Source organism: Leptonychotes weddellii, chromosome 4 (assembly GCF_054177405.1).
Source record: "Leptonychotes weddellii isolate Sample4059 chromosome 4, ASM5417740v2, whole genome shotgun sequence".
Classification (NCBI taxonomy): domain Eukaryota; kingdom Metazoa; phylum Chordata; class Mammalia; order Carnivora; family Phocidae; genus Leptonychotes; species Leptonychotes weddellii.
In genome coordinates this window covers 109,164,989-109,186,492 of record NC_138372.1, presented here as the reverse complement: position 1 = coordinate 109,186,492, position 21,504 = coordinate 109,164,989, and the positions used below count along the sequence as shown (strand labels likewise).

Here is a 21,504-nt window from a genome sequence, read left to right as displayed (position 1 = left end):
AGAGAGAGAGAGCACATGAGAAGGGGGAGGGTCAGAGGGAGAAGCAAGCTCCTTGCTGAGCAGGGAGCCCGATGCGGGACTCGATCCAGGGACTCCAGGATCATGACCTGAGCCGAAGGCAGTTGCTTAACCAACTGAGCCACCCAGGCGCCCATATTTTTAATATATTTTTATATAGTATAAATATTATATATTTTTATAAAACATATACTTGTATATTTAAATATATATAATATTTATACTATATATTTTTCTTACAGAAATAACATGGAAGAACTAGAGCATATACCGTCTTTGCCACTCATCTAAATTAAGCCTGTAGCTCACAAAACAGGTGAAACCTACAAACCAACCAAAAACTCAGTAAACTAGTAGGATGGTGTTGTCTGAAACACTCTTTACTGGCCTTATATGTTGAATTTTGCCACACTTAGATGCTGTGGAGGAACTGTGATTTACATAGGTGGAACTAGAAATGGGGGTAATAAAATTAGGATTGGCAGCAGTACATTTCCTCTGATTTTCTTGCTAGCAAGGACACATGTCGTCCTCCTCCTGCCCCCATAGCTAGTACTTGCTTGACTGCTCTCTTTTCTACCCAAGTCAATCATATTAATCCATAAAATGTCTACTTTTTTTTTTAAAGATTTTATTTGTTTATTTGTCAGAGAGAGCACGCACAAGCAAGGGGAGTGGCAGGCAGAGGGTGAAGCTCGCTCCCTGCTGAGCAAGAAGCCTATGTGGACTCAATCCCAGGACCCTGGGATCATGACCTGAGCCGAAGGTAGATGCTTAACCAACTGAGCCACCCAGGCACCCCAAATGTCTACTTTTGATAACACCATACACTGAATTAAATACTACAGTGAATAGAAAAATTAACTAGATGCTACCTAGAAGAGAGAATATATATACCTAAAATAGCCGGGTAAATTGCAGTATAGTGTAAGGGTCATTAGAATGGTTCCAATAGAATGCTTTGGAAGGAAAGATAATTTCCACGTGGGGTAATTGAGGATGTGTTCTTAGACGAGGTACAATTTGAAGCAGAGCCTTTAAGGTGAATTGACTGCCCTGGAGAAAAATGAGAACTGAGGAGAAGAAGGATATTCCAAGAAAAGAAATAGCATGAGTAAAGACAGAGACGAGAATGAATAGGCCATGTCTGAGAAATAGTGAAGAGCCCTATTATTTTTGGAGGGAGGGAATGGGTACAGGAGAGTAAGACTTCCCCTAGAAAGATGCACATGAAACATATGTGGGAGGCTTTGAACACCTGCTGAAGGGCACTCAAATGTATGGATTACTTACTTTGTGCCAGACAAAACTTTAGATTCACATACGTTGTGTCATTCAATCTCTGCTGAAAAAAAGGTAAGTGGCATTGTGCCCATTTTTACAGAAGAGAACTGAACTTTGAACGTGTCTGTCCCTGGCTCAGAGTCACACAGCTAGTGAATGCCAGCATCACACTGAACTTGGCTGGCCTGGCTATAAAGTCCACACCCTCCACAACACCACATGCTCCTTTCAGACCCAGTTCCACAGGCCACCAGATTCTACCAATTCTACTTGGAAATGTCTGACCCCAACCCATTTCTAAGATTAATCATCTCTCATCAGACCTGCTATTAGACTACCTCCACATTAGACTACCAGGGTCGCATTATTCTTGCCCTTATATACCCCTTCCACGGCTGCCGGAGTTCCCTTTCTACAAGATTTTATCCCTTGAACTTTGAGAGAGCAGCACTGCATGTGTGGTAAACTGCTAATTGGCATCCAAGGCCCTTTACAACCAGGCCCAACCTGTTCTTCTGTCCTCACATTGCAGGACTCTGAACCCCACCTATATTCTAGGCACTCAACCTTTTCACCACTTTGAAAACTATCACCCCTTCCACACCAGACATCTCAGAATCAGTAGCAAGGGAGGGAGTGAGGGGAGGGAGGAAGGGAAAATGCGTGTATTGTGTCCTCTGAACCTTTGCTCTTACTGTTTTCTCAGCTCCATGCCCTTTCCTGCTTTGTCTGTCTGCTCATCTGCAGAGTGCTGCTCACTTGTCACATCTGGGCAAACTCTAAACCTCCAGAGAATTCTTTGCTCCTACTTGTGGATCCTCTGTGTGGAGGTCTCAAACAATCCTTATGACACTGAATTTATAGCTGTTTACCTGCCTGCCTCCCTGCTGAAAAGTGCTCTTAAATGCAGACAGTCTTTTTCACCTTTGTATAATCAGTATCTAACCAGCGTCTAGCACAGGGTCAATACTCACAGGATGCAGACCTTACTGAGGCCTAGTTCTCATTGCAAGGCTGGGTGACAGCCACCAGGGGAACAGTCACAAGTGGGATGAAGGTCTGCCTTGTGCTAAATGGAATATTGTCTACTGGGAAGTTGAGCTGCCCTCAGCAGCCTCCTTACAAACCCTCAGACTTAACCTCCTCTCTCTACTTTTTTTCTCTCTCATCCTAAATGTTAGTTGTGTTACAGTGATAAGGTCCTACCCTATTGGGTTTTATTTCTGTCTCAGACTTCAATCCATTTCTCTGTTTTAAGTATTTTAAGTAATTGGCTTTAATTTTTTAGTTGATTTTAAACTTCACTTCTTTTAATTCTACATCTACACACATACATAGTACAGGCTGACCCCTATGGAGTTGCTGTAGAGACTCATTAACCACAGTTGAATAAATAAACCCCTGTGGCAATTTGGCTCTCATCAGGAGCTCCCTCTCCAGTCCACAAGAACTCTTCTGACAGGTTACCCACAGCAGAATTTTACTGTGCACTGTACTCCTCTTTCTTAGAGTACCGTGCACTTGGGGTGATATGAAGATCTGGGATGAGGAATGGTCAGGCACAGCCCGACACTGTACTCCATCTTCTTTCCCCCACTGCTCAGTCTCATCCACTCATGACTCAGGCGAACCTCTTTTGAGGAACTTCAGTCCATCCTCTGAGGGTATCTGAGCCTCATTACCCGAATTCAGTATACAGATGACCTCTGCTTAATGACGGTTGTCAATGCCCAGTATTTACTGCAAGCTCTTGCCCAAAAGGGACATAACATCTCTAAACATAAAACAATTAACAGCCCTCAAGTGCTAGCACATGATATCCTCCCTGAAGTAAAGACTTTATTCCTAAAAAAAAATTAACACCATTATCAATTTCCCTCTCCCTAACACCAAAAGACAACTCCAAGGATTTCTACAATTAGTTGGCTATCGCCAGAATTGACTCCCTAACTTTTCTGCCATTGCCTTTCCCTTATACGTCATGTCTAAGGAGATGTCCCTGACCTCCTTAATTGGGTTCCATGCCTGCAACTCAAAACGTCAAATCCTCTCCATCTTCTTCTCCCACTGTTAGAGTCCCTAATTACTCATACCCTTTCCCTTTTTTATACATGAAAGGGGTAGATACACTTTGGGGAGGGGGGCCCTCAACCAAAACACACTGTCTTCCTTACCACCAAAACTGCTCCAAAACAAAGAATACAACCTTTGATTCACATTTCACAACTAAAAAATAAATAAATAAAAGCCTTACTTCAAATAGAAATCCACCTCAACAGGAAACCTTAAATTGAAGGTCTTTGGAAAGGCCTGAAGCAGCAGATGATGATGTAGGTGACCGAATATGCCACACCCAAAATATGCCACTTGGACATAAGGATTATTTTGAGCTGAAGGCAACTGAGAAGAAGCAGTACAAGAAAAGTTCTCCACCTTCCCCCTATTTACCTAAAATAAATGTCCCCTTCTTCTACCAGGAAAGACAAAAGTTAATCACTGGAGACAACTATAGATCCTTACCAGTCCTGAGGAATCTACATAGCAAACTTTATTAGCCCTTATCTTCCACTAATTTTCTATATATTTTATTTGCCTTCCCACAATTTACCACCCCTAGAAACCTGAAGTCCTCTTCCTTTGCGAAGATGCTATATAAGCCCAAGTTCTAACCAACCCTTTGAGATACTCTTCATTGAGGTTTCTCTCACACAATGTACACTGCATGAATTTTCTCTTGTTAATCTATCTTTTGTCAGGGAACCTGGAAGAGAAGAAGGAAAAAAAAATTTTCCTCCCCTCTAATGACATGAAGTAGACTGCGTTCTCAAGAACAACTGTATGATACCATAAAGTGGTCAGCTTCCAACCAACACACCAGAACAAGATCATCCACAGGTGTTATATTCAATCCCCTCCATATTTTTCCTTTGTATTCTTCTTGTTATCCTCCTTCTCTTTTTCTATTACTGACTAGTATCAAAACTTTCTTGAACCATGTCTTTCTTTTTTGCCCTTCCTACTGAATAAGATTCCTTATTTTACCTATATTCAGGACCCCCAAACCTTTGGATGGCTTTTGCTAAACTGAGATTACTCAACCTTAACATCTTTCTTAAAATTGTTGCCTTTGTTCACCCTTTCCTTCATTTTTCCTCAAATTCTTCTTCCCATCCTTAAAACCACGGCTTAGCTGTTTTCCCCACACATGCTCTTTTCCTTTATTTAAATCAGTTAAACAAATAACCAAATTCAATCTGGAGCACTTTTAGAAGAGTCATGTTTATTTCTCTGGCAATTTCACAGATAAGAATTTTCTAGGTTCCAGTTTCTGTCTACATAGTTGACCTTGAACAACATGGGCTTGAACTGCATGGGTCCACTTCTATGCAGATTTTTTATAGTATAATACTATAAATGTATTTTCTCTACCATATGATCTTTGTAATAACATTTCCTTTTCTCTAGCTTCATTTGTGATAAGTACACAGTCTATAATACATATAACACACAAAATATGTATTAATCAACTGTTTATGTTATTGGTAAAGCTTCTGGTCAACAGTAGGCTATTAATAACTAAGTTTCTGGGGAGTCAGAATTACATGAGGATTTTCAACTATGTGGAGGGTTGATGCCTCATACCCCTGTGTTGCTCAAAGGTCAACTATATATCTTTTACTCGCCAACTCTAATGACAGTACTTGTAACTATTCATCATTTTCCCAAAGAAAATGCAACCTTATATCAAACAACTCCAGCATGGGTGCTGCCATGTGGAGGCACTAAAGGTTTATGTATGGAACAGTCCTAATCAGGATAGCCTCCGTATAACCATACCCTTTTCTCAGCTTCTATATGGTAGAAAAGATGACGCTATGACAAAAAATTGCCCATTTTCTTTGGTTATTCCAAAAGACACCTATTTCATCTTTGGGATCAGACCTATTGATATCTCCTAGCGTTGGGCAGACTCATATTACCTAGCCAGTCTTGTGAGTCCTTACCAGATATGTAGCCCAACTACTTCCTTAAAGTATTTAAATTCCTCTTTGTCCTCTTCAATGACTCTCATTGATCTGGACAGTCTACCAGTAACTGTGTTTCCTTAAAATGTGAAGGCTGACATCAAAATGTTATCATATTCTTCCTTTCTCTGCTGGACCTGACGACACCCTTGAAAGGGAAGCCAAGAGCTTGGTAGGAGATCTTGAGGACTTGGATGCTGCATCTGACCACATCTGAGCTATCTTTTTGCCTGGAGCATCTCCACTATGGGCTACTCAAGAATTGAGTCAAAACTCTCACATCTTGGGTGCCTGTGTGGCTCCGTTGGTTAAACATCTGCCTCTGGCTCAGGTGCCTTGGGCTCCCTGCTCAGTGGGGAGTCTGCTTCTCCCTCTCCCTCTGCCCATCCCCCTGTTCATTCACTCTCTCTCTCTTTCTCAAACAAATAAATAAAATCTTAAAAAGAAAAACTCTCATATCTTGCATGCCCTACTACAGGAGATAACCATCACTGCAAACAATGTGATAAAGAACATTGAATTTCTTGGCCAAGAATTTCAAAAGACTCAACACACAGTGCTCCACAACTGACTGGCACTCAGTCTGATCTTGGCACCCAGAGGGGAGACCTGTGCTGTTTGGAAGTGACTGCTGCATATGTATTCCCCAAAATTTCTCTGACCTCTACATCATAAATAAGAACATTTCAAGTTGCTAGGGGCACCTGGGTAGCTCGGTCATTAAGCATCTGCCTTAGGCTCAGGTCATGATCCCAGGGTCCTGGGATCGAGCCCTGCATAGGGCTCCCTGCTCGGCAGGAAGCCTGCTTCTCCCTCTCACACTCCCCCTGCTTGTGTTCCCTCTCTTGCTGTGTTTCTCTCTGTCAAATAAATAAATAAAATCTTAAAAAAAAAAAAAAAAGAACATTCAAGTTGCTAATGGAGAAATGTACCCCATTGCCATCACAGTCCTGACCCCACTGTCAAAGGACTTTACCACACTAATTTTCTGGAATCCACTAGACTGGTCTCAAGTCTTGTTTTTATTCCTTAACAAAATATCTAATATTTTTTCTGCTTATTCTTGTATGTACCCCCTCGATTAAATGCTTTTCTCCAGAACCCTTCTCAGTTCTAGACCACTGTCAGAGCACAACAGGTGGTTTGGCTGTTTCTCCAAGAACAGTGTCAACAAGAAATACTGACTTTGTGGACTATTTTACCGAACTTTGACCAAAATTCCACACAAATTAATCTCTAAGATTGTTTTGAGACAAACTATATTTGACAAAGCCAACAAACACAGACCTTTCTCTTTTGCCCAAACCTGCTGACAAAGCCAGACACAGACCCTCCAGCTTCCCACTCTTTGTCTCATTATTGATTAGCTAAGATTAAAACTATTTGTCATGATTAATTAGCTAAGATCAGAACTCTTGGTCCTCCTGAAACTTGTTAACTACAGAGGAAAATATTTCCTGTTCAGGTATCTGAGATTTCTGCTTGTAAAACAACCCCCACTGTAAACCTCCAAAATGTCATGTGTTCACTCCTTTCCACAAAAATCTAAGGCAAAGCCACCACTGAGACACTCTAATATTCAGATCTGAGGTACACTCCAAATTGCAATAGTCAGAATAAAATAAACCTCTTTGTTTGTCCAGTTTTTGTCTCTGATGGAAGCCACCCAAATATTCTCTGATAGTTAGGAAGTGGTCTGTTTGGAATCAATGGTGGATTTCTGGGGAAGGTTGTGAGCTACCATTTTACCTCAGCTTCACTAAGCCCTTTGGTACATGAATGCTTTATATAGATACAGAAATGTAACTGGGCCTCCTTTAGCTGACTCAGCCCTCATCCAGTTGCTGTGTTGAGATAAAATTCATATCTGGCACAGACACACAATACAGATGATAAAACACTAATAAATAAGGTAGACTTCTAGTAAAGATTCCACATAGAAATGGTAAAAAGGGCAAAATTACAGATCACACAGAAAAACCACAATGTACCTTTGAACAGTCTTTCTCTTTTGTTTGTTGCCTCTCTCCTCTCTCCCCTCCCCTCCCCTCCCCTCCCCTCTCCTCCCTCTTCTTTATCTCCTCTTTTTCTCCCTCATCCCTCATTATGTCCCATTTTTGGGCTCCTTTGGGGCTTCTCTAAATCCATAACCATCCCTCTCCCTTAGCAAAACAAAAGATCTCTTCCAGAATCCACCTATCTTAGAAAGTACGGAAATAGGGTGGGATGGATTGGTGACAACTCTTTACCTCATTTTTGAAGTTTTAATTCTAGTCTTACACTTTTTTTTTTTTTTTGCTTTTTAAAAAAGACTTTATTTTTACATAATCTCTACACCAAATATGGGGCTCAAACACACCCCAAAATCTAGAGTTGCATATTCTACCAACTGAGCCAGCCATACACCCCTTGTCTCATGTTTTAAAAAAAATATGTGGGGCGCCTGGGTGGCTCAGTTGGTTGAGCGACTACCTTTGGCTCAGGTCATGATCCTGGAAATCAGGATTGAGTCCCACGTTGGGCTCCCTGCTCAGCGGGGAGTCTGCTTCTCCCTCTGGCCCTCCCCCATCTCATGCTCTCTCTCTTATTCTCTATCAAATAAATAAAATCTTTAAAAAAAAATGTGTGTGGGGGGGTTAGCTCATTTTAAACCTTTTAAAAAATTTTGTATTAAACATATATTTTTTAGTTAAAATTAATTCAGTTTTTCCTTTTTCAACCAGTTTTAAACCGTTTGTTCTCATACATGTATTCCCACTGGGTTCTGGGCAAGCTACGTTAATTTCCTGCCATCTAGAGGATGTCATAATGAGTCAAAGGACTTGCAAAGAAATGCCTCTTCTTTACCTTAGTTAACAAACACTTGGTTTCAAACATTCCTATACACATCCATAAGAGAGAGAGAGTAGAGACTCTGTAGCCAAATCCTGGTCACTCTGATGCTCTCATCTTACTAAGCTCTAGGATGGTTTATTTCTCCTTCCCAGTAGGATCATAAAAGAAAACTCTTGAGGTTTGTTCCTATGAGCTTCCCTCTACCCTCCTGTAAACCAAGACCTCGCTAGAACAAGATTTAGCTGAAGAAGGCTATAGTTGTTCCTCTGGTTGGTGGTTCTAAGTCTTTGGGTCCTGTTTTCAGTAAGTAGAGCCCTACCTAGGAAGACACTAGAGAAAAGCCCTTCCTTTTGTGATTAATGAGCCATTGCCTGCCCCCAGAGATGTATATCCTGTTCTACTGAACTTCCTGGTTTCACTAAAAGTAAATATATGCCTAAGGAGTGACTTGATTCAACTTCTGGATGTATGTCACACTGATAATACTCCTAACTTTATCCAGGTATCCCCTCCTCCTCTTCCTCCTCTAGTGGCCTGTTGAGTTCCTTAGTGGGGCTTCACTAAGGGGATTGCTCTCCCCTTTGAAGAGATGAGCCATCTGAGATCTCTTCAAACACTCTTTGGACTAAAGAGACCAGTGCAGTTGTAATGAGACTGCTTTTTGCTACTTCCCAGTCCTATCCAAGGATGAATGCTGGAGTATTTCTTTCCATACTACCACTACACTTCTGGATGTCAAGGTGTATGAAGACCAGAGCAGAGGAGGGGAAGTGTTAAAACAGGGTAGTTTAGAAAAGGCTAGGCAAATTCCAGGGAGCAGCCAGACACCCTTCTGCTGATAGATTAAGTCATGAGTGATCTGCAGGAAGTTGATGACTGGAGACCTATATGTTATAGCATTTAGATGAGCAGCACCTAGGACTCTGCTTTAGTGACAGTGGTACTTCTAACAAGTGGCCCACAAATATGTGTAGTCAAATATTGTTGGTGGTGATTTTCTCTAGAGGCAATAAAGAATGTAAAAGCGGCCAGTGGCAAGAACCTGCTCTCACTATTAAGTAAAAACTGGCTTGAGAAACTCAGACGTGAATTATATTTTGTAAATAGTTGATGTAAAATTAGGGTAGAATATCCAGTTACCTAATACATCTATACTTAGAAGTGAACAGAGGTTTGTCCCTTTTGAAGGTGGAAAAAAATATATCCTAGGCCCAGTTAGATGGGATAATGCTATTATAAATATTTAAGAAAAACATGTTACTAATAATAAACTTTATCGTTTCAAATGGTCCTTAAGGAAAAAGGTCATTTTGGAGATTTTACTTACCACATCTAAATACAAATACAGTGGGGGGAAAAAAATAAATACATACATGCCAGTACAGTGGGAAGGACAGGTATCAGTTTTGCTTGTGTTTTGTTTGTGTGTTAGCTCTAGTGGTCTGTTTTATTCTTTGACATTCCAGTGGTGATTTCTGTTTTGCTATCTCCCTGATTTTGAAGAAAAATTCAATGTGTTTTACTCTAGGTGCCCACTTTTGATTTTTGCTTTGCATTATACTGTATTAAAGTTACTAAGGCTTTTGTTTAGCTGTTTTTGTTAGATAACTTACAGTGCTTACAGTCTTAGGAACACACATACTAATAAAACAGGACCCTCTGATGATGTTATGTCTTGCAGTTAAAATTGTTATACAAAACAAGGAGGGGCACCTGGGTGCCTCAGTTGGTTAGGTGTCTGCCTTCGGCTCAGGTCGTGATCCTGGGGTCCTGGGATCGAGCCCTGTGTCGGGCTCCCTGCTCAGAGGGGAGCCTGCTTCTCCCTCTCCCACTCTCCCTGCTTGTGAGCTCTCTTTATGTCAAATAAATAAATAAAATCCTTAAAACAAAATAAAACAAGGAGACATTCTTTAGGCAAAATAAAGAGAATTTAAAATTCTTTTTTATAGATTCCAATTCTCTGCTGAAAACTTCTCATCCATTTTGCCCATATTTTTCTCCATTTTATTTAAAATTAATCATTTTATTTAAAATAAAAGCCTTGTCTTCTAATTGCAATATCAGGATCATCTATGGGTCTTTGATTTTACTTTTCTTTTTATATTACTATTACTTATTTCTGCTTCTTCACATTTTAAAAAATATTTTATTGTATGTTGGACATTGCATTTAACTGTAGAGGCTCCGGATAGTATCTTCCATTAGCAATGATTCTTCCTTCCTTTTGTCAGATAGAGTGAAAGGCTAGTCAATCCAATCAGGTCTTATACTGGGTTGCTAATTTAGTAAGATTCAGTCTATCTCTGGTTCATCCCCATTCTTCACGATTGTTCCTCTTGGGCTTATTAATTAATTTTTGAGAGAGAGAGTGAGCGCATGAGAGCGGAGGGAGGGGTAGAGGGAGAGGGAGAGAGAGAGAATCCTAAGCAGGCTCCACACTCAGCATGGAGCCCAATGCGGGGCTCTGTCTCAGGACCTTGAGATCAGGATCTGAGCCAAAATCAAGAGTGAATTCTCAACCGACTGAGCCACCCAAGTGCCCTGGTCCTCTTGGGCTTTTGATTGATACTCTGCATACTCTTTTTTTTCTCAGCCTTGAAAATTCTACCTTTGGCAGATTTTAAACTTAGTACCCATCTTTTGCAGGTTAAAAATATGGTAAATGCCCTGAAGCATCTATTGTGGGTTTGCTGAAGGCTTCCTCCTTCTAATGGAACTTTGTTTCCAAAGCTCTGCAAGACAAGTGAATGTTTCATTTTGCCCTTCCTATTCAGCCTTCCTCAGTTTCTGGTACCATCCCAGAATTCAGCACATGTCCCAAGGGAAAATCTAACCATGTACTTTATATTTTCCAATTTTTTTTTTTTTTTTGCCAGCCTATGTAACTACAAAAAACTCCACTGCTTTCTCTTTTCCAGCTAGGATCCATTGCCTTATATCTACGTGCATAGGTATAATTAATTATACAACTTTTATCATGCCCTTTGTTCTTATTCTTAACTTTTTCTGTTCGGTTGGTGAGTTTTAAATGGCACGTTTTGACTCCCACAAATACCTATACAAGGTGATTTTATTTTAGTTTTCCCTTCCTCTCTCTCCTTTCCTCTCATTTTTTAACTTGCATTCTTCCTACTGGGCAGAATAGATGTTTATATTCTACTCTTTGACCCATGTCCTTACTCTTATTTTAGTATTAGTACTATAATGAAATATATTAAATGCTCACCATCAGTTATTTTGATATATTTTCCAAGTCATCTTCTCTTTAGATGAAATTCATCTTCTAGATTGTTTTCCAGGAAAGGTGTGTGAGAACAGTTATGTGTTTCTATAGTCCTCATACTTCAGCTGCATACAGAAATCTAAGAATTTATGTTTTCTTAAAATGATGCTCCATTATTGCCTTGACTTTTATGTTGCTCTTGAAAAGTGTGAGGTCATCCTAATATTCTTACCCACATAAGTAAACTGGTTATTTTGCTCAGTGGCCTTCATAATTTCTCCTTTTTCCTTAATGTCCAATGGTTTTACTAGGGTAAGTCTCAGAGTCGGTCATTTCAGGTTGATTTTACCATTTTTCTCTTACTTACAGAAAGTCTCTTGGATTATAGTGATAAATACTGCTTTTGTTCCATTGCTTTGTTTTCTTCTTCTTCCAGGACTCCAATAATACATATGTTGAATCTTCTTTGCCTTCCATTTTAAGCACTTTTTCTCAGAACTGTTTTACTTTTTCATTCCGTTGGTTGTTTCCTCCTTTTCTTCACCGATGTTTATTAAAATTCTACTTGAATCTTTTCTGCCTTAGACAGACAGTGGTAATTTATTCTTCACTTGTGAGATGGTTTTGTCTTTTCCTTCAAATTTTTCCTGATTAGATCAACTCTTGAGGCATTCCTTCCTGTTTTTGTCCACTTCTTTTCTCAGGTTGTGAACTAGACTTGCTACATACACATATACACATTTATCTAATGCTTGTTTGAGAATACTTTAGTTTGGAGCTTGGTCTTACAGCTTTGTTGTTTTGAGGGAAAATTTTCTTTAGGTGAAATGTTACAACTTATCTTTTTTGTTTCACCTCAGAATAGTTTTACATTGTGTTGGCCTGATTTTTTTTTTTAAATAAGACTTCTGTGGACAATTTTCTACTTGAAAAGTATTTTATTGTGTCAGTATAGTGAAGTATAATTCCTTTAAGAGATAATGTTTTTGTGGTGGCAGTTTTATGTATGTAGGGGTGAGGTAGGGTGGCTGGCATGACTTATTTCTTCTGTTTCTGTGGAATCCTTAATTTTTCCCCTTCTTTCTTTCCCTCCATTGCCATGTCTTTAAGGGACACTACCCACTTGTCAGTGTAGCTGATTCTTCTTCAAAAGTAATGCTTTCTGAAGCTTCCACTTCTGGTCTCTTACTTTCAAGTTCCTTCTTGCTATAACTTACCAAGACCCAGGCTATGTTCAGTATGTTGGCACTTAACATTTGACATTTTCTTTCAAGGTTTGATTTTGCCTATGCTTTGTTTAATCATCCACTCCCTTTTTTCTTTTTCAAAGATTCTCTGAAGCCCTGCCTCTCCCACTCTCAGCGTCTAGATGTCTTGCAGCAGTGGAGGATGCGTTTTAAAATTTGGTACTATCAATTTTCTGATAACTGAATGTTTGTGGTATCCTCTGTCTCCTGATATTGCTAAAGGCCTGAATCACACGTAATTATATTTGCACTGCTTGTACATAATGTTTTTTTGAAAATGTGTGGAGAGTTTTTGGTTCAGGTGGTTGACATTATCCTCAAGACCCTGTTATCTCTTATTAATACAAATTTATCTTTGTTCATAAGCAGCTCCAATTCATTCATTTTCATGCTTTCTAATAGTCTACTAATTCTTCAATTTATTACCCATTCTCTTATACGTCATTTACATTGCATTTAATATTTCACTATTATCAAAAAAATGTTAACAAAGAACATACTTATGTCTATTTCTTTATTCACACATCCAAGCATTTCTCTAGGGTATATATGTAGTATGTCTGAAAAGTGCTGGTTTATAGAATATGTGCATTTTTTAAAAGATTTTATTTATTTATTTGAGAGAGAGAGCAGGAGCAGGGCGGAGGGTAGGGGAGAGAAAGCGGCAGAGGGAGAGGGAGAAGCAGGCCCTCAGGTGAGTAGGGAGCCAGACACAGGGCTCGGGGGTCAATTCTAGGACCCCAAGATCATGACCCGAGCTGAAGGCAGCCGCTTAACCGACTGAGCCACCCAGGTGCCCCCAGAATATGTGCATCTTCACCTTTACCAGATATTCTCTAACTGCTTTCAATAATGGTTGTAATAATTTACAATTCTACTAGCAGCGTTAAAGAATTCTCATTTTCTACACACTTTATTATTTTCAAGGTTTACATTTTCGTCAATCTGATGGATGTGACGTATTATCTTAATTTACATTGCCCTGATGGCTATTGAAGGTTTGGTTTGTCTTTTCATATTCTTTCCCTAGTTTTCTTTTCGGATGTTGTCCTTTATTGAGTCCTTTGTATATTTTAGAAATAAACTTTTAAATTCTATATTTTGTAAACATATTTTCCAAGTTTGTGCCTTATCTTTAATTTTCTTAAAGTTATACAGATGTTTCAAAGCTACAGCACTGTCAAATCTATTATTTTTCTCCATTAACATCTGTATCTTTTTATACAATGTTTTATAAAATCCTTCTGACCCCCAGTGTCATGAACATGTACTACTATATTTTCTTATTGGAGTATATTTTGTTTTTCACATTTACATCTTTATTTAAACGGAGTTTATTTTTGTGTAAAATGGCAGGTCATGATTTTTTGTCTGCAGATAGATACCTGCTCCAACACCACAAATTCATATTTACCAAGGCTCTTCCTCTGTTCAATTATGCTCAGAACCAGCTGAGTACTTAAGGCCTTTCCTAGTATCTTTAATCACATCCTTTGGGCTTCTCTCTCACCACGCCCTTCCACAGTAGCATTATTTTCTTGTCAAACCAGACTACTTATTGCAGTCACTCTTCTTGAATACCAAAACTCTATTCTTGCTCTCTCCATAAGTCATGTCCTCTTCCTGTCTTTTCTCCTTCCTAAATTATAAACTTCTAAAAAACACATTGTCCAATTCACCTTTGCATCCTCAATAATTAGCACTGATTGAACAGACTTCTGATATTTGTCAAAGAATTTTATTCTTAATTTAATTTGGCCCTTGTAGGTGGGCACTTCCACCTAGTACAAGCCCTATCTATACAGCTAGGTTTCCACACAGAAGGAAAAAGGTTTCTTTTTTTTTTTCTACCTTCCCACCAAAATATGCCTAGTGATTCTAAAGCTTTTCTAAAATTTTTAAACAGAACCCTCAAAATAGTTCTAACGCCCAGGAACCAAAGTATCATTTCTGCCCCTGTGTGTAGGACAGGCAAGTCTGTGGTTGAGGCTAACAGTAAAGGGGACGTGCCCCTCTGCAGGGGATGCCAGGAGTTGGCCCCTCCTTGAGCCACTTCGGAGGCGAGGCCGCGCACCCGGGAACGCGTGCACATCCATCGTCCTTCCCTCTTCCCTTCGTTTCCTCCAGCTGCCTCGACCCTGAAAACAAATAGCAGGATGTAGAAATTACCTCTGAAGTCACTGTCTGTCCTTCCACGGAACGTTGGAATGCCCAACTTGGCTGTCAGCATTCTTAATGACACGGTCCGGCCTTTCGGGCGGGAGCTACAGTTGGCACAAAGTTCTCAGGCGACTTCTCGAATCTCTCAGGGGCCCCGCTTGCTGCCTGGTTACAAGATTCGGTCAGGCCGGGACCCAGGGGTTCCCCTCCGAGAGCCTGTGCTCCGTTACGGGTGACTGAAGGTCACCTCCATGGCACAGTTGAAAGGGAAGATTCCGCCCACCCCAGGCCCACCCAGAAGTTTCCGGTCTTCTCCTCACGGGCCACCGGGCAGAAGCAGCGGTCGCGGGCTCGCGGGTGGGCAGAGTGAGGGCCGAGCGATGAGGCAAGAGGGGCGACTGCGTCCCCAGAACCGGCCGCTCCCGCCCTGCGACCGCTGCGCGCGCCGGAACTGCATTTCCCATAGGCCCCCGCGGTGGGGCACCGCCCTCGCCTGTAGCCCCTGTGCGGCCGGGAGACCGCCCACGCCGCCGCCGCCGCCGCCGCCGCCGCCGCCGCTGCAGCCGGCCTCGGTGACCTGCCAGCTGTGCCTTTGAAAGGCAGCGGGAGGCGGCGAGCACGATGGCGAGACTGGAGCGCCTGCTGTGTGTGCTGGGCTTGGTCCTGTGCGGGGCGGCGAGCCCCGGGCTGTGCGCTTCTCGCGCCTCCACTTCCAAGAAGCCCATCATCGGTAAGAAGGCTGGGTGGGAGCCGCGGGCCTGCGGCCAGGTGTCCGTCCTGGACGCTTCCCGCTGCTGGGTTCCAGCTGCTGCGTCCCGCCTTGGAGGTACCCGAGTCCAGGGTTACGATGTGTGCCTTCATTTGTAGCGAGTAAGAGCCGAGCCAAGACACCGTTTCGATCGTGCCGAAATAGAGCTAATGCCTGGTGGTTTCCTCAAATTCATTCGGCTCTTGAAGTTGAAAGGGAGGAGGGTGCGCCGGAACGAATCCTGCGGATTGTTTTTTTTTTTGTACATAGCTAGGAATTTCTACTAACTCACCAAACTCTGTACATACATATGTTTATTAAAATTTCAGGGAGTGAGGGCATATTTTAAGATATGCCTTATCTTTGCATTATCCCTATAAAAATCGAATTGACCAGATAATCAAGAAATTATGGTATACTTTGGATGCTGCACCGGAGGGCCGCAGTGGCTAGTATAACCCTAACGTCAGTTCTACTGGTGTTAAAGCGAAGCATGTAATTTTTCGTTTCCAACAAATTTGTGTTTTAAAGAGTAAAATCAGTTTGCATTGCCAGAATAGACATTCGAGACAGGGAAGGGGGGAAGGCTACCCAGGAGAAGTCAATCAGCCTAGAATTAAAATTTGCCAGAAGCAATTTATGTCAAACGATTAAGATTGGCTTTATTTTAGAGGTAGTATTATGCCATTCAAACTCTTTTACCTTCTGGGAAGGGGAACATCATATTCTGTAACTAAATAGTAAGTAAATGAGTATTTTTTTTCATATATATTGCTAGTGCCTGGTTTTCAAATGGGTTCTGTATCAATATTTGGAACTTGGAATGCCTTATTTCATAGCTATTTAAAATGGTGGTTAGGTTCTCCAAGGAGAATTAACTCAAAATAAAATTCTAGGTAGTGTGTTGGGAATTGTGAGTATAGAGAGGAGGGAAAAGGGGAAAAAGAGGTGGGGGGATTCTTTTCCCTTTCCTGGAAACAGTGGTCGTCTGGGGTCAATTACAGAAAAAGGAGTGTGCTTTCAGTCACATCACTTAAGACAAATAGTTAACTAAGCACCTAGTATGTTCAAGGCATTGAATTAGGATGTGCAGAGGATTCACAGACAAGGAAACCTCAAAAGTTGTGAGGTGGCCTTAAAGTATGGGTGGAATTTTGGTCCCATTTTAAGGGACTTACAGGTTGAGCTTTTCCTGTCCACAGATGGAAAAAGTGAGTAGGTGGGTAAAGGGGCAGGGTGGGGGAGAAGTTGGTGGAACGTACCTATTCTAATATACTTTTCTCCTTTCTGGTACTTATGTTCACATGTCCCAAACCCTTTTTTGTGGCCCCTCCCCTTGCCTGCCTTGTACCAGTCCATTCCCCATTTCCTGTGACACTCCCTCATTCTTTCTCTACCACATTTCATTTTCCTCGGTGAAGGCCGACTGACTTAACAAATTTTGGCATTTGGCATGTGTTAACTGAGTGCCTGACAATGCCAATTTTTGTGACAAGCTGGAAATAGAGAAGTATAGACAGCTCTTCCTGTCAGGTGGCCTACGGAGACAATGAAGTGTTCCAAATGGTGAAGCAGCGAATGAAACTGGCACAGGTGTATTCTCCAGACAGACATGTTTGGATGTATATTGGGTGCCAGACTGTGCTGGGGCTGAGGTTTCAGTGATAAGAGGTAGCCTGAGAGGTAGGTGGGGCAGAGCACACAGGGTCTTGTAGAGTTTACAAAAGTTTAGGAACCCATTGAGGTACTTAAACAAGGAGATGCCCCCTGTGGATTTGTTATCTCTGATCTCATTTCCTATTGTTTTCTCCCGTTGCTTACATGAGCTCTAGTCATATGGACTCCTTGAGATGTGATAGGCACACACGTGACTGAGGGCCTTTGCACTTGCTGTTCCTCCACCCCTGGATCCCTCTTCTTCCAGATACTTGCATATGGTTTACTTCCTCATCTCTCTGAAGTCCTGGCTCTCAAATGTCATGTTCTACCTTCTCAGGGAGGACTTGCCTGGCCATCATATTTAAGAGACTTTCTTCCCCTGGATGGATGGGACCAACTCCTCCCCCTCTCAAAAACAGGCCTTCTTACTCTGCTTTACTTTTTTTCTTTAGCGTTTACCACCAGCCATCAGACTTTATATTTTAACTTTTTATCTTGTTAATTATTCATCCTCTCTTCTCTCCCTCCCACATACTAGGATTAAAGCCCATAAAGGAGGGATTTTTGTTTTGTTCGCTCATGTGTCTCCAGCACCTAGTTCAGTGCCTTATATATATTATGATTCAGGAACATACTGAATGAAGAAGTGAATGAATGAATGCATGGTGATATGATCAGATTTCTTTCCATGTGGAGAACTGGTTGGAGTTGTTGAGGATTGTTTAAGAAAGGATATAGACCTTTTAAGAAGCTATTGTAATAGTCTGAAGGGAAGGAGGCAGGATGTTGGTTGCTTAGATTATGTTGCTGATGTTGGAGAGATGTAGATTGAAGATATTTTCCACTCTTTTGCTCTATTGTCAAGGAAACAATGTGTCTTTGAGTGTGTGGGAGAGGAGAGGCCTCCTTCTAGCTTAAGAATGTGAGATTGATTCTAGGTTGTGTGAAGGAGGCTGGTGCTATTGTAAACCTGCTTTGGGGCTTATTTGGTCTCCTTGATGAGGTGAGAGAGAGGAGGCTACTTAAAACTCAGAGCAGCCTCCACTGTTTTTTCCCAAAGTCTGTGGAAGTACTTACAGAAGAAGCTTTGTATTTAATTCTGTGAGTGAAACAAGTAAAGTAGTGGTATTTTTTTTTTTTTAATTTTTAAGATTTTATTTATTTGTCAGAGAGAGAGAGCACAAGCAGGGGGCGCTGCAGGCAGAGGGAGAAGCAGGCTCACCACTGAGCAAGGAGCCCAATGCGGGACTTGAACCCAGGACCCTGGGATCATGACCTGAGCCGAACGCAGACACTTAACCGACTGAGCCACCCAGGCGCCCCAAAGTAGTGGTATTTTTACTGTGATTTGTTTCAGTTTCTGAGTAAGAAAAAAAGGAAATTGCTTGAAATTAAAACTATTTTTCTTTCTTTCTTTTTTCTTTCCTTCCTTCCTTCCTTCCTTTGTAATTCAGGAGTATTAATGCAAGAGTGCCGTAATAAGGACATGAGAAGCCTGGGAAAATACTATATTGCTGCATCCTATGTAAAATATCTGGAGTCTGCAGGTGCAAGAGTTGTACCAGTAAGGTATGATCCAATATTTTTTACACTGTATAAATAAAAACTGTTTTTTCTCAAATAATTTTTTTATCTCAAAAATTAATGTTTCCTTTGCTATGATTGCATCATTTAAATGTGGTAACATTGCTCCTGATTTTTTTGCCAAATCTAATGCTTAGAGCCATTAAATTGTTTAAAGTATGAAGCTGTCTGTATTTACAATGCTATTAGAGGTCTGTCAAACATATTAGGTAAAGAATGAAATGGTAGTTTCCTATACCCCAGAAAAGGTGGTATTCATCAGACATTTGGAAAATAATGGAGTAAAAGAATCGATAAATTAACCAGCTTTATTCCATAATATTAGGATAAGGGAACACTTACGGAATGAAAGAGATTTTTAGAAGATGACTTTTAAAATACCTTCACACTCTACTTTAAAAATTTGTAAATGACTAACACAGCAGTGTTGCTTCAATATAAATTACAAGAATTGCAGTCTTAAAGGAGCTACATTACTTTTTGTGATGTAATGGCCTATTAAGACTAAAATGACATGTCATATTTTGATTGGGAAAGAATTGAATTTTTTAACAAACAAAACCTTATAAGTATTTATAATATCTTTTCACCCCAAATTAGCATATTTTAGAATCTTCCAGCTCTCCTATCTATTCCATCATAAGTGATTTCACACACAAAACACAATTGTGTGCTTTATGTAATTAATTCCACATTAAAAAGGTATAACGAAGAAAGGTACTGTTCAAATAAAACAGTGATAATCAAAATGCAAACATTACAACTGAGAGAATTATACCACAAAATGGCTTTATGTTTAGCTTCATAAGGATCACCTTCTTGCTTAATCTTTTACATTTAACTATCTCTACCCCATTCGCTTTTGACATTCGTCTTTCATTTTTTTTGTAGCAAATCTAATTTTTCAAATGAAACCTTATTTGGAACTCAGATAACACCAGAGTTTTAGAGCTGAGGAGGTTTTCAAGTTTTCAGAACAGCGTTTCAAAGTTTTGATCATGGGAGCTTTTTCTGCAAGCGTTCTTTTAGGACATTAGTGCTGATAGCCTGGATGGGACATGGGAGAGACACAGGCCGGTAGACCAGTTCACAGACTTGAGGTAGGCTAAGTGTGAAGTGATGAGAGCTTGGCTTACTTGTAGGATCGATGGGTAAATGTTCTCTAAAAGTATCAGCAAGATTTAATGACTAATAGAATGAAAGGACATAGGGAGGAAAAGTCAAGAATGACAAGTTTTGAAACTGGGCAAGTTTTGAAACTTGGGAAGTTTTGAAACTGGGGAAGTTTTGAAACTGAGAAAGTTTTGAAACCTAATGACTAGCAGCAGAATGCTGATATTTATGACGGAGTCACTGAAAATGTGACTGTCAGCATGGAAGTTAATTTCTAGCTTGGGTTCCCAAAGTTCATTTTAAGGTATATTGTTTGGAATTAGAATCATATAATCCTACAAAAACAATGTAATACATGGCAGCTAAATTCCCAGAGTAACCTCTAAAGGATGACCTAAAACAGAATGGAGTAAAGTGACCCCACTGATAATGTTGAATTTATTTCTGAATTTTGGATGCTGGGAGCCAACTTCCATGGTTTAGAAGGGAAAAGGAGGAGGATGGGAGACCTAGGCAAAATTCTGGAATAGGTAAGGAAGTTTGTTTTTGGTCTCCTGTCCTCTCCTGCCTGGTGCCCTGAGATTATCATAAATCCCCACTGTGGGCTAGTGGAACCCACGGGGCATCCTCCTCCTGAGAGGAGCATGTGACACGGGCTGTTCTTGGTTTAAAAATGTGTTTTGTTCACACAGCATTTTAAAACAGTTTTAAACATTTACAAATCAGAAGACTTAATAAAAGTCTGAATTTCTGGCCTTTTAGTTGTTGTTGTTCAAGAGAATCATCTGGGGCTGACTTTAAATGAAGCAAGTGCCCACCATTGGCAACAATGCCTGTTATTCCTTTTCATGCTGCTGAAACTGTGTCATCCGCCATCATCACCAGGCCTAACCTGTTTTCTTTTAGTTAAAGAGAGAGTAAACTATTTCATACCCTATTGAGAAGGTCTTTGGTTTCTAGAAAGTCTGACAACATGCAAATAATATCTGTATTCAGAGAATGTGATCTGGCCTGTCTTCCCTGTCCGGTCTCTGGGGCATTGGAGTTCATGACACTTCATCCCCCCCACCCCCCAACAATTAAGCCCTTTAAGAATGATTAGCAGGGTCTAAAAGTTCAGTCATGGACAACATGGGAGCCATTTATTTAGAATTAATGAAATGACTGAAACCAGCCTACATGGCTAGCTGGTAGAGAAGTCCCTGGAATGTAGCTGAGTGATCTAAATCCATTCTGGTGATGATTGTCCTGGTTTAAATATCCATGGGGAAGATTCTGGGTCCTGACTGTTTGGTTCCCTTTTTATTGACCCAGTCTGGGGAGATGAGACTGGCAGAATACTGGGAATGTGGACTTATATTTGAATCTCCCTGTCACTTCCCAAGTCAGGGCCACTTGTCCATTCATCCTCCATCTAAGATAATGGTAAGCACCACTGCAGTATCACCCACTGCTTTATAGCTCTCTGCTGGGAGGGGAAGTATTATGAATTTCTTCTTTTTCAAAAATTTTATTTATTGGGGCGCCTGGGTGGCTCAGTCGTTAAGCGTCTGCCTTCGGCTCAGGTCATGATACCAGGGTCCTGGGATCGAGCCCTGCATCGGGCTC

At 40.8% G+C, this 21,504-nt stretch overlaps 2 protein-coding genes across 5 annotated transcripts in view; both read left to right on the top strand.

Moving 5' to 3' along the window:
- Positions 1-13,103, top strand: part of TTPA (alpha tocopherol transfer protein) — a 32,044-nt gene extending 18,941 nt beyond the window's left edge. Inside the window, exons 5-6 of one of the 4 annotated variants that reach the window (XR_014144201.1) lie at positions 4,059-4,197; positions 12,716-13,103. Coding sequence is in view for 1 of the 4 variants with exons in the window: in XM_081816053.1 (XP_081672179.1) it covers positions 669-710 (42 nt within the window). In the remaining 3 variants the exon portion in view is untranslated. Of the gene's footprint in view, positions 1-668; positions 912-4,058; positions 4,198-5,483; positions 5,778-12,715 lie in introns of those variants that run through there. The other 3 variants (XR_014144200.1, XR_014144202.1, XM_081816053.1) reach the window with 3 other exon arrangements.
- Positions 13,104-15,301: 2,198 nt separating this feature from the next.
- Positions 15,302-21,504, top strand: part of GGH (gamma-glutamyl hydrolase) — a 21,747-nt gene continuing 15,544 nt past the window's right edge. The window contains exons 1-2 of the mRNA XM_006734243.3: positions 15,302-15,522; positions 18,654-18,768. Coding sequence (XP_006734306.1) covers positions 15,414-15,522; positions 18,654-18,768 — 224 coding nt within the window. The 5' untranslated portion in view covers positions 15,302-15,413. The remainder of the gene's footprint in view (positions 15,523-18,653; positions 18,769-21,504) is intronic.